This window comes from Dromiciops gliroides, chromosome 4 (assembly GCF_019393635.1).
Source record: "Dromiciops gliroides isolate mDroGli1 chromosome 4, mDroGli1.pri, whole genome shotgun sequence".
Taxonomy (NCBI): Eukaryota; Metazoa; Chordata; class Mammalia; order Microbiotheria; family Microbiotheriidae; genus Dromiciops; species Dromiciops gliroides.
In genome coordinates this window covers 311696016-311712015 of record NC_057864.1, presented here as the reverse complement: position 1 = coordinate 311712015, position 16000 = coordinate 311696016, and the positions used below count along the sequence as shown (strand labels likewise).

General features: G+C 39.3%; 1 protein-coding gene across 1 annotated transcript in view; it reads left to right on the top strand.

Annotated features, from left to right (window-relative positions):
• The first annotated feature begins 1646 nt into the window (after nt 1-1646).
• AKIRIN2 (akirin 2) overlaps nt 1647-16000 on the top strand; it is a 31194-nt gene continuing 16840 nt past the window's right edge. The window contains exon 1 of the mRNA XM_044002217.1: nt 1647-2024. Within this exon, the coding sequence (XP_043858152.1) occupies nt 1790-2024 (235 nt within the window). The 5' untranslated portion in view covers nt 1647-1789. The remainder of the gene's footprint in view (nt 2025-16000) is intronic.

The window sequence follows — 16000 nt, the reverse complement described above, 5'->3', positions numbered from 1 at the left end:
TGCTTAAGACATCACTGATCAGTTACTGCTCAGAGCAAAAATAACTGTAAAACCTTTGTAACCATTGTAAAATGCTCTTGCTATCTACAGGACACAAAAACAAAGGGAAAGCATCATAATAAAATGCGTTTTGAACTAAGGTCTTTAATATTTAATTATCAGAAAAAGATACTTGATTCAACAAATAAAATTATATTAACCTGGTTCATGAGATAGTATCCATGGCATGATGATAGTTTGTTTAAAATACATTTTTTTCTTAGTGCAAGGAACTAAATACGTAAGGATTGTTGTGTTTATTCCTCTCTTTGCTATTTGAAAGTTTGTATGTCTTTTTAAAAGACTTCTTTGCGTCCTCTATCTCCTTATCTATACTTGTTCCAGTAGCTGTTACATAGGCTTGGTATTAAGACTAATCGTTTGGAATACATGTATCTTTCATAAGGAATAAAAAAAAAAACATCCTATAAGGGTAACACAGAAATCTTATCTAGAATTTTCAGCTACCATAAAAACTTTTGTGTTTGTACGTTGTTTAAACTCCTCTGGGAAACCAAAGGGTACGTGAGCCATTAGTTTGGTTTTCATCAAAGGTTTTGTAGAATTTATAAGGCACTTCGATGAAAGAAGCTACCGGAGAAAGGCAATCATCATTTTGTTTTCATAATTCTTCACATTTTTCTTAGTGTAATCCCACTTCCTAAATTCAATAATCAACATTCTAGTCTGATACAATAAGGCTTTTGTTTGCCCTCTCAGCTCTAGTAATTTTCTATTTCACAGAGATAAAAGACAGCTGTGAGACCAGAGGGCCAACTGTGTGTCTAAGCATTTAGTATCTCCGTACAAAAACGGGCCTCCACCTACTCCTTTATTCCAGCAAGCATTTACCAAGCGCCAACTATCTCCTTTTCTCAATTTCCAATACCTTTCTAAACTGCCTCTTTCTTTTCCAACTCTTTCCCTTTCTCTTCCTCACTTTTTCAAAATCAACGAGTAAAGAAGGGGATTTAAATTCCATCCCGGAAGTTGGGCTCTCGCGCACTGCAAGGTGGGATTCGTAGTTCCGAATCCCCCTCCCAACTGCCTTTTCCGCCCTTTTTCCCTGGCGGAGGGAGACTACATTTCCCAAGAGTCCCTCGAGAAACCCGCCTCCGTGCGCACGCGCCCTGCTGCCGCAGGATTTGAATCGGCGGCGTTGTTTTTGACGCCATATTGGGGCTGGCGGCTGGTGGGGAGAAGTCTTATAGGGGGGCGGGGGGAAAAGGGAAGCGGTTAGACAAGCCTTTCCTTCAGTTGCCACTGCCGTCGCTGCCGCCGACGTCGCTGCCGCCTCCTCCTAGCCATTCCTCCGGCGTTTGTCCTAGCCCCACCGCACCCCAGACCGGCCCTACCCGGCGAAAGTCGCGTCCCGGCTTCAGACTTCGTGGGGCCCGAAGGAGCACTGACTGGCTAAAAGGAGGGCCCACTGAGCCCGGCGGAAAGACTCGAGCCGGGGCGGGGACCGGGGTCGGAGGCTCCCGAGAGAGCGGGAGCTGAGGAGGAAGGAAGGCAGGCAGGAAGGAAGGCCCCCAGCGCGAGCCCCCCCAGACGCCGCCGGCTCTCGTCACCCCGGTCCCCCTCCCCTCCCGCCCGCCCGCCCAGCGCCGGTCCGCGCAGCCAGTGCTGCTCCCGCCGAGGCGGCGGCGGCGTAGTCGGCGGCGGCTGCCCCTCTCCGGCGCCCGGCCCTAGGGGGTCGCCGGCTCCCCTCCCCAGCTCTCCAGCGCCTGGCTCCATCTCGGCCCCGGTCATGGCGTGCGGAGCCACTTTGAAAAGGACTCTGGATTTCGACCCGCTGCTGAGCCCGGCGTCTCCCAAGCGGCGGCGATGTGCGCCATTGTCGGCGCCCGCCTCGGCCGCCGCCTCCCCGTCGTCGTCGGCAGCCTCCACCGCCGCCTCCTTCTCGGCCACCGCCGCCTCGCCGCAGAAATACCTCCGGATGGAGCCGTCCCCCTTCGGCGAGGTCTCCTCTCGCCTCACTACAGGTGGGTCCCAGGCCCCCGAGCACAGGGGATGGGGTGGGGGTGGGGGTAGAGGGAGTACAGGACAGCTCCCACCCATTCCCGTCTTATGCGGCAAACATTGGGCGCCTGCTGTGTGCTGAGCGAGGCTCGGGGACACGGCGTCGGCTGGCGAATCGCGCAGGCCCACAGAGAGCTTCCATTCTACTTGCTGGCCGGCTGGGGGAGGGGATGCGACCGAAGGAAGGCAATGGCGGGGGTGGGGGTGGGGGTGTCTTGTTCTCCTCCCAGCCTTGTATAAAGTCCCATGCTTTATGGTAGGGTATTTAGGGTCGTGGGATGGGGGGAAGGGAGAGCCTAGCTTGTTTTAATTCGGTGTCCTGGAGACCGAGACACAATAGAAATCGCTGGGGGGGGGCAGTGCGTGGGGGTTTCTAGGGAGAGACGAAGAGGGGCCGTGGGAAGAGTGGGAAGGGGGAGATCGGGCTTCTTAGGGCGGGGGACAGGAATCGAGGTGAAGAAGTATTGTAGAAACTGCCTCGGCGGAAACGACTCCCCGAGGGTCCACTTAACCTCCAACCTAAGGGAGCAAGAGAACCCTTTGGAACGTCCCCCCACCCCCGCTCCGGGTCGATTTCTTGCCGCTATTGACGGTGGGTGACTGGCCCGAGCCCTGGAGGCAGCACCTCTTGCTCGCACCCGGTCAGTTTTTGTGGGGTGGGGGTGAGGGCCAGGGGTAGATGTCCCTAGGGAGCTAGGCGGGCCTGGCTTCAATCACCCACCGAAACGCCGATTCAGCTGAGTCGAAGTCTATTTCTTATTAGGCAGGTTCAGCAACAAAGACAATGCTCTTTGAGGGCACTGAAAGATTAAACCAAACCTTAACACCTTTGCCACCCCAGAGTTTTTCTGGAGAACATATTTGTATGTAAAATATTAGCTTTAAGTTGGGTAATTAATCACTTGGATGAGGAAAACCCTTATCTGGCCAAAAGGTGTTGGGGAATGCACCCGGAGTGTTGAGTAAGAAAGGAATCAACCTCAAGCGCCTCAGGATATTTTCGTGTTTGGTTTCGAAACAACTGAAAGTGACGGAGGGTGGGGGGTGGGGTGGAATGCTTTTTGGCTGCTTTGTGTGTGCCCCATTCCTATACCCCCTTCTTGTGTGTACTTTAAAAGCTCCAGTTCCCTTGGCACACTCACCGAATAGGCTTTTGTGGGACTAAGGTGTAAATCGACTTCCTTCCTTTGTATGTAGCTTGCTATAGCAGAGGTTTTGTGTATTGGCCTTTGATAAAGCATTTACTATAAATGACTGGTTTGGTGACTGAGGAATGGTCACAAAACCTTTTTATAGGAGGGTTAACTAAATGTCCAATTATTGCCAATTTAGAAACCTTTTGGGAGGCCTGGTGCTCTTCTAAATGTGTTATCTTCCATTCTTAGTTGGCTGTCCTAATTCTTTCCCCTTATTTTAATTTTCTTAATTTTAAGATTGATTGCATTATTTAAGATATTTTAAGGATAGCCTTAAATTCATAGAGGATCCAAAATTCCCCACTTTCCACCATTTTTACTTTCCAGTATTTGAAATTCATACACAAGTAGTTTTTGGCTGTAGAGTATTAATGGATTTTGTTTCAACAATGTTTGCAAAATATTTTACCTGAATTATTTTTGCTTTCTGTGGAAGAATAGTGATCCTGGATTTATGGCTATAACTTTTATAAAAAAGATGTCATCCAGATACGTTGGTCTTTTATAGTAAGGAATATGCTTGCAGTTTAAAAAATAGATATATCTTTTACAGTTTAACATTTTTAATGAGAGTGTAAATTCAAAACTGACTGGAAGAATCTGTGCTTACTACATAATTAATGTAAGTACGTTTGAAAAATAGATGTGGTTAATTCAATAAATTCCAGTGTCAAAGGGAAAACATTTGGAAGTTAAGTGTGTACTTATTTCTCTCTCTAAAGTCTAAATTTTATAATGGTGAATGATATCAGACATGGTCAATTGACCTGCTGGATCTATAACTTTCTTTTCCTTAGAACTTAATTCAGAATTATTTTATGATGAAGAGAATGCTAATTTTAAAACTTAGCAAGTGTTAGAATCTGTTCACAAAATTGGATTGATTTAGTTAGATGGATCCAACTTACTGTTTTTACATACTTAGTATTTCTGAAATGGTTCTTGTTGACATCTACTTGTAGAGTTTGGTCAGAATGCCCCTTAAATTTTGAAATTTGAACTAAATATCTTAGATGCTTTAGATTTTTTTTTCTTCTTAAAGTGATCAGTTAACTAGATCACATTATACAAGCCATCTGAAATACCTATCTTGAAGTAAAATGGGTTGAGATATTGTTATAAGTTTTATAAATTATACTTAAGTTAATTTTAGATACATAATTAGCAAGATTCTGTGTATTACCATAGTTTTGAACAGCTTCCTACTATAATTTAGGGTTGTGCACATTCAGGCGTATTTATTAGGTGTGTACTTACATAGCTTTTGTAATACTGTCATAGTGAGAGCATCAGCATTACACACCATCTATTGAAAAGCCGGTCCTTTTCAAGTTTAATGACAAAAACAATGTGTTAGGTGCATAGAAAACAATGTTTCCTTTTCTTTAGAGTGTAATTCTTCATCTAAGAAATGTTTGAGTGTTGTAAGTATTCCTTAAAAGAAGTTACATGTTGGGTTGAGAAGTCTGTCAGTCAATAAGCATTTATTTAAAATTCCTACTGTGTACCAGATACTGTGTTAAGTGAAGGTAAAAGCTAACTCCTATGCAAAGGAAAATCCTGCTCTCAGGGAGTTTACAGTCTAACGTGGGGAAGACAATGTGAAAACAACCATGTATAAGAAGTAATAGTTTACTAAAAGAAGGCAAAACATTAAAGGAAACTACAGTAACTGCAGTTGGTGGCTTGGTTCTTTTTTTCACTACTTTGACATTGGAAGGGACTAGAATACACTTTACAGCTTGAATAATTAGAATATAAATATCAAGTTTTAGTTGTCTGTTTTCACATGTTACTCTTCAGTTCTCTTTTCCTGATTATGGGAACTATAGTGCGCTGCCCTGTTACCTTTGTATTTTACAAGAAAAGATTAAAAAATCCAGGAGTGGTTCCTACTAGTTGTGTAATTTAACAGAATCTTGAGACAAAAAGGACTTAAGTAGGCCTATGTTAAAGCTCGTCCACCTGGAAGTATCTCAGGAAGTAATTCACTCTAGTCTTAGTAACTTGTTCTATTGCCAAGAGTTGCCAACAGCTTCTTAAGTGCTCTCATCATGGTATAGGTTTTCTTTCTCTTAAGGCTTAGTTAGTATAGTGATACTCAATCTTGGTTTTGCAATTTACTGGGATACTATAATAGAGTGTTAGAATTTGGCACATGAGTATTTTAATAACCTTCCACTTAGCTTAAGGGTTATCACTAAAATTTTCAAGAACAGAGATAGTTTTAAAACTTTCTATTTAAAAAGCTAAATTTGTAGCACATTAAGGTTTGCAAAGCACTTTTCATATTTTCATTTGATTTTCATAGATGAAAAGTGCTTAGTGACATGCAAAGTCATACAGTATCTTGCAACAGTTTTAGAACAAAGAATAATATGTGATAAGTAAAAGGGGCAGTTAGGTGGTGCAGTGGATAGAATGCTGGGCCTGGAGTCAGGAAGATTCATCTTCCTGAGTTCAAAACTGGCCTCAGATACTTAACTAGCTGTGTGACCCTAGGCAAATCACTTCACTTTGTTTGCCTTAGTTCCTCATCTGTCAAATGAGCTAGAGAAGGAAATTGCAACCCATTCCCAGTATTTTTGCCAAGAAAACTCCAAATGGGGTCACAAAGAGACAGGACTGAACAAGAGCAAGTAAAAAGAAAAAGAGATAGTAATTAAATGTACATCACTGTGGATACCAATCTATTTTGGTATCACATTAAAATGTTTATTTTCCTAATAACTGTACTAGACATATAAAATCATTGGGGAGTTGTGAAACTTTGGAGCTCGAAGAGACCTTGAATATAAACTCGGTTCAACCTCATTTTACAGATAAGAAAATTGAGGGTATATAGTTAATGGCAAAACCAAGGCTAGAATTCAGGATTGAGGGGTGGAAGAGAAGAGAGTATTACTGGACTTAGAATCAGAAGACCTGAGTTTGAATTGCATCCTTGCCAGCTTATTACCATTACCTCTGTGACCTAGGGCAAAAAAATAAAAGTAAAAATGGCAGGGTCTCAATTCCTTTCTCTGTAAAAGGAAGGGGTTGGGCTAGCCACTAGATCTCCAAGGTTCCTTCTGGCTTCAGTAGAGTTATGAGTCTGGTTGTGGATTTTTGATCATTCAGCATTCATTAAACTTTCATATACAGAACGTTGTGTTTAGATGTTGGAGGAGATACAAAGTTTAGATAAGAATTCTTACACAATGGTACTTACAGTGGGTAGGTGAATATGTGAAGATAATTGTAATGTATAATAATATTACAGAAAAGTATTTGTTGCAAAATAGTGTCATGTGAGGTCCAATGGAGAAAGTCTTAGTAAGACTCTTAAGAGACATGATTGTTACTATTGTTCCGATTTTAAGTGTTAGTTGCCTTAGAAGTTCAACATGGATTGGTTGGGGGCAGCTAGGTGGTGCAGCTGATAAAGCACCGGCCCTGGTTTCAGGAGGACCTGAGTTCAAGTTGGACCTCAGACATTTGACACTTAATAGCTGTGTGATGCTGGGCAAGTCACTTAACCCTCATTGCCCTGCAAGAAAAAAAAAATTCTTTTATAAAAACTTATCATGGGGCAGCTAGGTGGCGCAGTAGATAGAGCATTGGCCCTGGAGTCAAGAGTACCTGGGTTCAAATCCGGCCTCAGACACTTAATACTTACTAGCTGTGTGACCCTGAGTGAGTCACTTAACCCCAATTGCCTCACTTTAAAAAAAAAAAACTTATATCAGTTAGAAATTTGCCACTAATTGGGAATTGCAACTTCTGGATAGCTATGGGGTTTACAGGAATATAGATTGTATATCAGACATTTGATGCATACTTTTAAATTGAAACACCAGCTGGCTTAAATGAAGTATAAATGGTTCTACGCAAGCAAATGAGATATGTTGGAGGAAGAAGGAATTCCACATCAGATGTAATTTATATTGAACAAAAATGTTTTAATATTTTGTGGTTATTTAGACAGCTGTAAAGTCACTTCTAGTTTCTCAGTGCATTTGGCAACTAAACTGTATGTTTAATCTTCATGCTTTGGACTTTGTACCTCCTATTTTTGTTTTTAAAATAGTTTTCACTATCTTTAATTTTCTTTACATATTGAAATGTGCTTTGTTGTGAAACTTTGTGCTTAGGTGTTGAACAGTGGATAGAAAAACAATTTCAAATAACTTAAAAGATGAAACATAACTAAATCAGCAGGTCAGTAACATCTTAGATTTGTGGGCTATCAATGGGTTAAAGCCACCCTATAGCACTTGCCCTGTTAAGGACTACATTAAAGCATAATTGAGATTTTTAAAAAGGGTTTAGAATTGTAAATACATGGGCCACTAATAGTCATTTGCCATGTGTGCATGCTCATGCAGGTTTCGGTGCTTTCTCTAGTGGTTTTATAGGTAGGGGAAGCCTTTTTCTTCAGCTCAAAATTACAGGGATGATGGAAGGGGGTACATGAGTTAGTTGGTTGTGGCATTGGAATTTGAACCTTTAGGGGAGAAAAATGTCTGCCTTACCTAGTAATCCAGGTTGTACCTTGTATATGTGTATTAGAAAAGCATAGGAAGTACATGTTCACGATACTGACTTTACAAATGATTTAGCAAATGTGTAATTTGAGGAGTAGGATCATACTGTATATTTAGAGTGGAAAGATTGATGGCATCTAGTCCAAACTCCTCATTTCATAGATTAGGAAGGACACAGAGAGGTTACAGGTCACATAGGAAGCAGATAGGGCAATTCTTTTGCCCAAGGGCTTGGGTTCAAAACTCTTTGCCATTTAGCTTGGGTGACCTTTGAGTCACTTTAGCCTCTCCTGGCTTTAGGTTCCTCACCAGTAAAATTAAGGAGTATAGGTATATAGTCGTTTCCAAGGTGTCTTTTGATCCTGATTATAATATGACTTCAATTTCAGTGCTCTTTCCTACTGGATTATGCTTTTCTGTAAGGTGCAAAAATAAATTTCCATTTCTGGTATTAGTGGTTCTTCAGTTTGTGTGTACTGATGCTTTTGAAATGGTTTTGGATTTAATTTTTGTTAGAAAGTAAAAGGAAATTTAAATGGCATTTTTATACTTGGTAATATTCTAAGCAGACTCCTTGAATGCCTATTTGTTTGAGGCTTTAAAAATAATTAATGAAAACTTTAACTTGAAGACAACTACAGGGCACTTCAAACTAATACTGTGGGGGTATTTTTAGAGGAGCCACTAGAAGAAACCCTGGATTTGAAGTTTGAAGACTTGGGTTCCAATTTTTGCTCTTATTACTACCTTCCTGGGACTGTGGAGACATCTATAAACTCTAGAGGTGTCATTTGTTATTGCCAGTAATCAAATTGCAGTATAAAAGTCTGAGTAAATTGAAGTAAGTCAAGGAGCTGGACCACAAGAGGAAGGTACAGTGCAATAGAAGAAACATTGAATTTGGGATAGGTCCTAGGTTCAGATCCAGATTTAGTCACTTAACTATGTCACCTTGGGCAAAGTCACTTTAAGTTTTACTTCTGTTTTCATCAAAACTTTTTAATTGGTAGCTTGTTTTTACATTAATCTTCAAATATATCCCTCTTCCTTTCCCTCTTCAGAAGCAAGCCATTTCTTGGAATAAAGAATATGGGGGGGAGAAGGGGAGCAGTTCAGCAAAATTAACCACATCAGCTAAGTCTGACAGTGTTTGCTATATACCACACCAATAGTTTACCATCTTTGCGATAAAGGAAGGGGAAATGTGTTGGGTTTTTTCCCACCTTTTCTTAGGGGTCAAGCTTGGCTATATAATTACAATGTTGGGTTTTGTCAAGAAAAATAATTGTGAGGTACATTTGCATGTAATATGGCATTTCCTAAGATTGGCCTCATTGGGGCCAATAGATAAAGGACTGATTATTGTATCTGACTCATTACCTAAGCTTTACTTTTCAGTTTTACCAATTGGCCTTAAAAGTGCTTGTAACTATAAACTGCTTTTAAACTTTGGTGTAGACCAGAGGCATCAAACATTCTTGAGTTCCAAATGGGGGAGTAATTAATAAAATAAATAAAAATAAAATAGAATATACATCATATTAATAATGTGATTTTTTTCCCTAAGTCAATATGTGGCCCCTAAAGATCCTTATATGATTTAGTGTCCCCAGTTTCTATTTGAGTTTGATGCCACTGGTTTACACAGTCCCTTTTCCATCTTTATTACAGCAACACATATATGGTATTTAATTATAATTGATTGCAAGAGCAGTTTTACCTTAACATAGGTACAGTAACCTTTTTAAGGTGCTTGAAAAAGTGTCTTTTAAAAACGTTAAGAAAATGTTCAGGAAGATGAGGATAAATGTGGATAGACATTTGCAACTTTGAAAACCAAATTGATGTTTTGCTCCACAAAGCTTCAAATTTCAGAAGCTTGTTAGATCCCTTTTTGTAGTCTGAGTAGAATGGAAGCTCATGGAGAGCAGCAACAGTGGATTTGCCTTCTCAGCACCTAGAACAGTACCTGGCCTATAAGTAAATGCTTAATAAATGCTTGCTAAATGCTTATCGAGTTTGTTAAATAAAACATTTCCTTAACAGAAGCTTAAGAAATATATCTTTTGAAATAAGTTTATATATATATTTAAATTAATGTCCTTGTGTCAAAATTACCAGGTCTTCTGTTTTCTGAATTTTCTAAAGGAATTGAAGGATTTCAGAGCAAGAAAGGGTATCAGTTGTTTGGTACCAGGATTTTTCATTCAAAAGTGACTGCTAGTCTCAAACTTTCAGTTCTTGGTTGGGCTATTTTACAACTGCCAAATGTTGGAAAGCTAGAAATGGTGTGTCTGTGTTCTTTTAATTGGAAAAAAAATAGTGACAAGAAAATGTTAAAAATATCACTTGTCTAGTCCTAAGACTTATTTTCTTGGTCTGGGCTCTTGTATACAATGGTAATTGTATATGCCTAGAGCCCTTGAAGTGTGTGTGTGTGTGTGTGTGTGTGCGCGCGCGCGCGTGTGCACATATATATTTGTTTATATAGTTTATGTTGTATGCATATGTATAATACATGATATGTATTATAAACACAAAATTTTAGAGCTGAATAGGGATCTTACCTGTCTTACTGGTCTTAAGGCCACTCCCCCCCACTTTTTTTTTTTTAAAGATGAAGAAACTGGGGTCCAGAGAAAGGGGGAGGATCCTTTTGTCCTAATTGTTTGAATTTGAGCAAGAACCTAACTCCCTAGGTGCTGCTCTGCCTCTATATCTGACTATCTCTTGTATGTTGCCCTCTCTGCATGTGTGTCTCTTTGCGTCTTTCTGTTTCTCCATCTTTTTCTCTTTTACACCTTGCTGTTGGCTGGTTTGGCCCATGGCCAAAAAAAAAAAGTAAACAATAGGTGTGATGGTCCCATATTTACCTTTGTTCAATTAATGTTCAGTGGTGTGGGTATGTATTCAGAAGTTTGTGAATGTTTATAATGTAATCTATTTCTCATTATATATTGATTTAAGAAAGATTTAAGGTAAAATTGTATGTCCATGAAGACTGGCTTTGTTTTAATTATGACAGTTCACATTTTTATATTAGTCTCCCTATGGACTTTATTATTAACTCCTTTAAAAAAAAATTTTCTTTATTTTTGCAGGACAATGGGGGTTAAGTGACTTGCCCAGGGTCACACAGCTAGTAAGTGTCAAGTGTCTGAGGCTGGATTTGAACTCAGGTACTCCTGAATCCAAGGCCAGTGCTTTATCCACTCCACCACCTAGCTGCCCCATTATTAACTCTTATTACAGGATGTTAACCCTTGTAATATTTTTGTGTGTGTGCACTTCTAAAAGGCACTACATAAAGATTGGGATTGGTTCCGAAGGGCTGATGATGAAATAAACTTTCCACAGAGAAATGGTACAGAATCTTTGCATGTGCTGTGAGATACGGTTGCTTTTGCTTAACTTTTTTCTTTGTAACAAGGAAGAAGGATTCTTGGGGGAGGGGGAGTTCTTGGGGAAAGATTGATGTATAAAAATCAATAAAATCTGAAAAGAATGGGAAAGTAGTTTTTACTAAGGTTTTTATTCTTAGGATCAAACTCTAGTGAAATTGTGATGCAACTGGTATATGAACTTTGAAGTTTAGTACCAGTTTGGAAATTTATTAATTTGAGTAACTTAAAATTACTGAAAGCCCAAACTTCACTCTAGAAAGTTATTGTTCACTATTTTTGTTTGTAGCTAAGAAAGATTGAGATCCAGGTTCTTGAATAAATTCATTCTTGAATTATTTTCCTAGCTTTGACAAATTAAATTGCCAGTTTAATAATAATTCTTAGTGGATATTTGTCCACCTCATTATATATAGTTGGTACATTTGTTGGCAGTTTTTAATAATGAATATTGGAATAGGTGTGCTGGCTGAATAATTCTTGAAAGAGGAAAAGTGATTCCAGGTCATGGTTGATATTTACTCACCAATTGGATTTGGGGAACCTATTTATTTTAGGTTAATCCTTAGTTTTAAGATTTTGTATCAGCTTTTTTCATTACTTTTAAAAAAACATTAACCTCATTGTCCACCTCAACCCCTCACCTTCACCCTTTATACCAAATCTTGTTACTATTTTCATAATAACATCTAAACTTCCTCTTCTTTCCACTCACAGTTAACAACTCTAGTTCAGGGCTTTTACCTCTCTTGCCTAGATTATTGCAGTAGCATCCTAATTAATCTCCCTACCTCAGATTTTCTCCCTTTTCCAAACCATCCTTCATATGCTTGCTCATGTTTGACCAAATCACTCTCCACCACTCAGTCTCTTTGTTGTTCGGTTGTTTCAGTCATGTCTGACTGAAATTTGGAAAATTTTTATAGGTCTGGAGTAGAGGCGGTCCTTATACACTGCTTCAAACTGGATTGGTAGGCGTCATCCAAATCCATTGGTTCACTGGACTTGAAGGTGGTCTCAAATTAAATTCAAAGTCTTTAGCTTCTGAGAACAATACCTTCTTAAGGGCTAGCCAGGTGTGCTTACAATCTAGTTAACCTGAAGTAGGCTAATCAGCAAAGTCAATCACTCTCACTTAATTCAATCAGTTTAGATTAATCTCCAGGTGGGCCTTTGAGTATCTGCTAAATCCCATTATTTTATCACAAGTTACTGCTGTCTGAGGCAAGATTTGAAATTGGGAAAATGAGTACTCCTGATTCCAGGCCTGGCACTCTTATCTACTTCATCACCTACCTACCCCAATTAAATCTCTAGTGATTTCCTGTTATTTCTGGGCTCTAATATAAACTCCTATCTGGGATATAAATTCTTCTGGGATATAAATTCTTCATCCATGTCACACCTGCTAACCTTGAGTGTTCTGCAGGTCTCTGTCCTGGGCATCTTCTCTCTTTATTATTATATTGCTTGATGATACCATCGGGTCCCATGGATTCACCTTCACCTAAATGGATGGTTGTCAGATCCATTTGTCCAGTCTTTTTTTTTTTTTTTTTTTGGCAATGGGGGTTAAGTGACTTGCCCAGAGTCACACAGCTAGTAAGTGTCAAGTGTCTGAGGCCGGATTTGAACTCAGGTACTCCTGAATCCAGGGCCGGTGCTTTAACCACTGCGCCATCTAGCTGCCCCCCATTTGTCCAGTCTTAACCTCTCTCTCTCTCTCTCTCTCTCTCTCTCTCTCTCTCTCTCTCTCTCTCAAATCACCAACTGCCTATTATTGTACACACTTTGAACTAGATATCTCATACACATCTTAAATTTAGCATGTCTAAAACAACACAATCTTTTGCTCCAAATCTTCCATTCTTCTGTCAAGGGTACCACCAACTTCCCAGTCATCCGGCCTCAAAATCAGATGTTATCTATGAACCTTCACTCTCTTTTTTTTTTTTTTTTTGGTGGGGCAATGAGGGTTAAGTGACTTGCCTAAGGTCACACAGCTAGTAAGTGTTAAGTGTCTGAGGACAGATTTGAACTCAGGTACTCTTGACTCCAGGGCCAGTGCTCTATCCACTGCGCCACCTAGCTGCCCCAAACCTTCACTCTTAACCCCATCTCCCCATATCTGATCAGTTGTCAGGTCCTGTCATTTCCACCATTGTAACATCTTTTGTATCCCCTTTTTTCCACTCCAGTCCATCCTCCAATCAGTCAAATTTATCTTTATAAAGCACAAGTCTGACCATGTCAAACACCACTCCCCCATACTCAAATCCCATTGGTTCCCTTACCTTCTTTTAAAAAGCTCCATAATGAGGACCATTCCTACCTTTCCACCTTGTCCATTCATCCCCAATACTCTGTGATCCAGTGATTGATATTGGCTGCCTTGCTGTTCTGGCACACTCCATCTCTCAAATGTGGGCATTTTACTGACTGTCCCCCAAGCTTAGAATTCTTTCCCTCCTCATCTATGCCACCTGTCTTCTTTTAAGTTACAGCTAAATTCACACCTTCTACAAGAAGCCTTTCCCAGTCCTTCCCCTCTGAGATTATTTCCAATTTTTCCTGCATCTTGTTTATACAGTTTTCTTCTTTCCTTCTTTCTTTCTTTTGTTTTGTTTTTGGTGGAGCAGTGAGGGTTAAGTGACTTGTCCAGGGTCACACAGCTAGTGTCAAGTGTCTGAGGCTGGATTTGAACTCAGGGCCTCCTGAATTCAGGGCTAGTGATGTCCACTGCACCATCTAGCCACACAGTTTCTTTACTGTTTTCACTCCCATCAGACTGTCAGCTTTTGGAGATTGGGGACTGTTTTTTGCCTTTTCTTTGTAAGCCCAGGATTTAGCAGTCTCTAATAAATGCTTCTTGGCTTGACCTGATGTCATGCCCCCTTTGTTTTCCATCTCTGTGCCTTTGAATTAGCTGTTCCTCAAGCTATACTTCTTCGGCTGCATAAAATCCATTCCTTCTTTCAAGTCTTAGTTCCACCCCTACTCTCCCCCCATGCAAATGTTGTCAAGCTCCTTGAAGGCAGGCAACCAGCCTAGTATATAGAAAGATTATTTTAAGTGCTTTTTGAATGATTTTAAATTCATTTTTAAATTTAAAACCCCATATTTTTGATTCAGCCATTTTTTTCTTTATAACTGCCATTTCAACCTTTCCTGTCCCTGACTGAATTTTCCCTTGTGTTAGCTTGTCTGACTCTAAAATATTCTGATTATTCCCTGCTTCTCTGCCATCAGGAAAGTATGCTTCCTTATCTAAGGGAATTTTGGGGGTTTATCAGTTACTAATCAACTTCATCTTTTTTATTGACAGTGTTATCATTATGTATATTGTTTTTGCTTCTGCTTATTTACATCAGTCTTACAAATCTCAAGTTTCTTTCAATTCATCAGTTACTCTTATTGCACAATAATTTTTCATTGTATGTAGCAAATAAGTTTTTTAAGCCATTCCCTAATCAGTGCATCTAATGAATCTACTTTTTCAGTTCTTTGTTATCACAAAAACTATTTTGATTTATAGTCATTTGTTTTTGTGTTTGATGTCCTCTTTAATTCTTTAAAAATATTTCTAGGGGGCAGCTAGGTGGTGCAGTGGATAGAGCACTGGCCCTGAATTCAGGAGGACCTGAGTTCAAATCCTGCCTCAGGCACTTGACACCTAATAGCTGTGTGACCCTGGGCAAGTCACTTAACCACAATTGCCTCACCCCCTCCAGAAAAAAATATATTTCTATAAACAAATTGGAGTAATAAGGAGAGAAGCTTGGTTTTTAAAGGACTATCAGCATGACGGTCATTCTATAGTAAAATCTTGTCATATAATTGGCACTAGTTAATGAGGAAAATTTTCTTTTTTTAACCCTTTAAAAGCTTCATTGGAATTGATTTATGATTTATTTTTCCAAAATATTTTTTTTTTTAAAGTGAGGCAATTGGTTAAATGACTTGGCCAGGATCACACAGCTAGTAAGTGTTAAGTGTCTGAGGCAGGATTTGAATTCAGGTACTCCTAACTCCAGGGCTGGTGCTTTATCCACTGCGCCACCTAGCTGCCCCATTTTTCCAAAATCTTAAAGGTTGCTTTCATTTAAAAAAAAATCTAAAAATAACAAGAAAAGAAAATGTTCTAAATCACTTAATAATTGTTAATGGAATATACTAATACCTTACTGATGCAGAGACTGCTGCCATATTCTTCTTGCCAGAATAAATATTAAATGTAATACCTTCTGAATAGGTATCACGTTGTTACCATGCACAGTACTAGCCAGGTGGGTGAAAGAATGGGAGGAATGACTTGGAAAAAACTACTGTCTCAGGCATTTCATTTCCTAGGAGAGTCCTTGAAAAGATTGAAACAATCCTTATTATGTGTAGTAATTAAAAAAAAAAAAGTTAAATTCAGAGGGAAGTAAGTCTTCATACATAGAAATATATTACTGGTGGATACTAAAACTAAAAGATATTTTCTTAACGATTTTCCCTTGGATTATCCTCTAACCATCATTCCAGTGCTTTTTCTATGAATGTGTGTGGATATTTGCTAGAAAAACTATTACGTCTCCAATTTTAAACTTCTAAGATGTCACTTATTAAAGACTTACTACAGTAAGGTTGAACTTGAAGTAAAATTCATTATAGAATTATGTTCAGTTTGCGTTGTTGCTTTCTGATTCCAGTTTTTGGTTTTCAGGGTGTAAGAATTAATATAGTAAAAATAGTTATTGTTGATTGACAGCATATTAATTTACAAATTTGTACTTTTTAAAGGTTACAATAGAAATTTTTTAAAGCATAATAT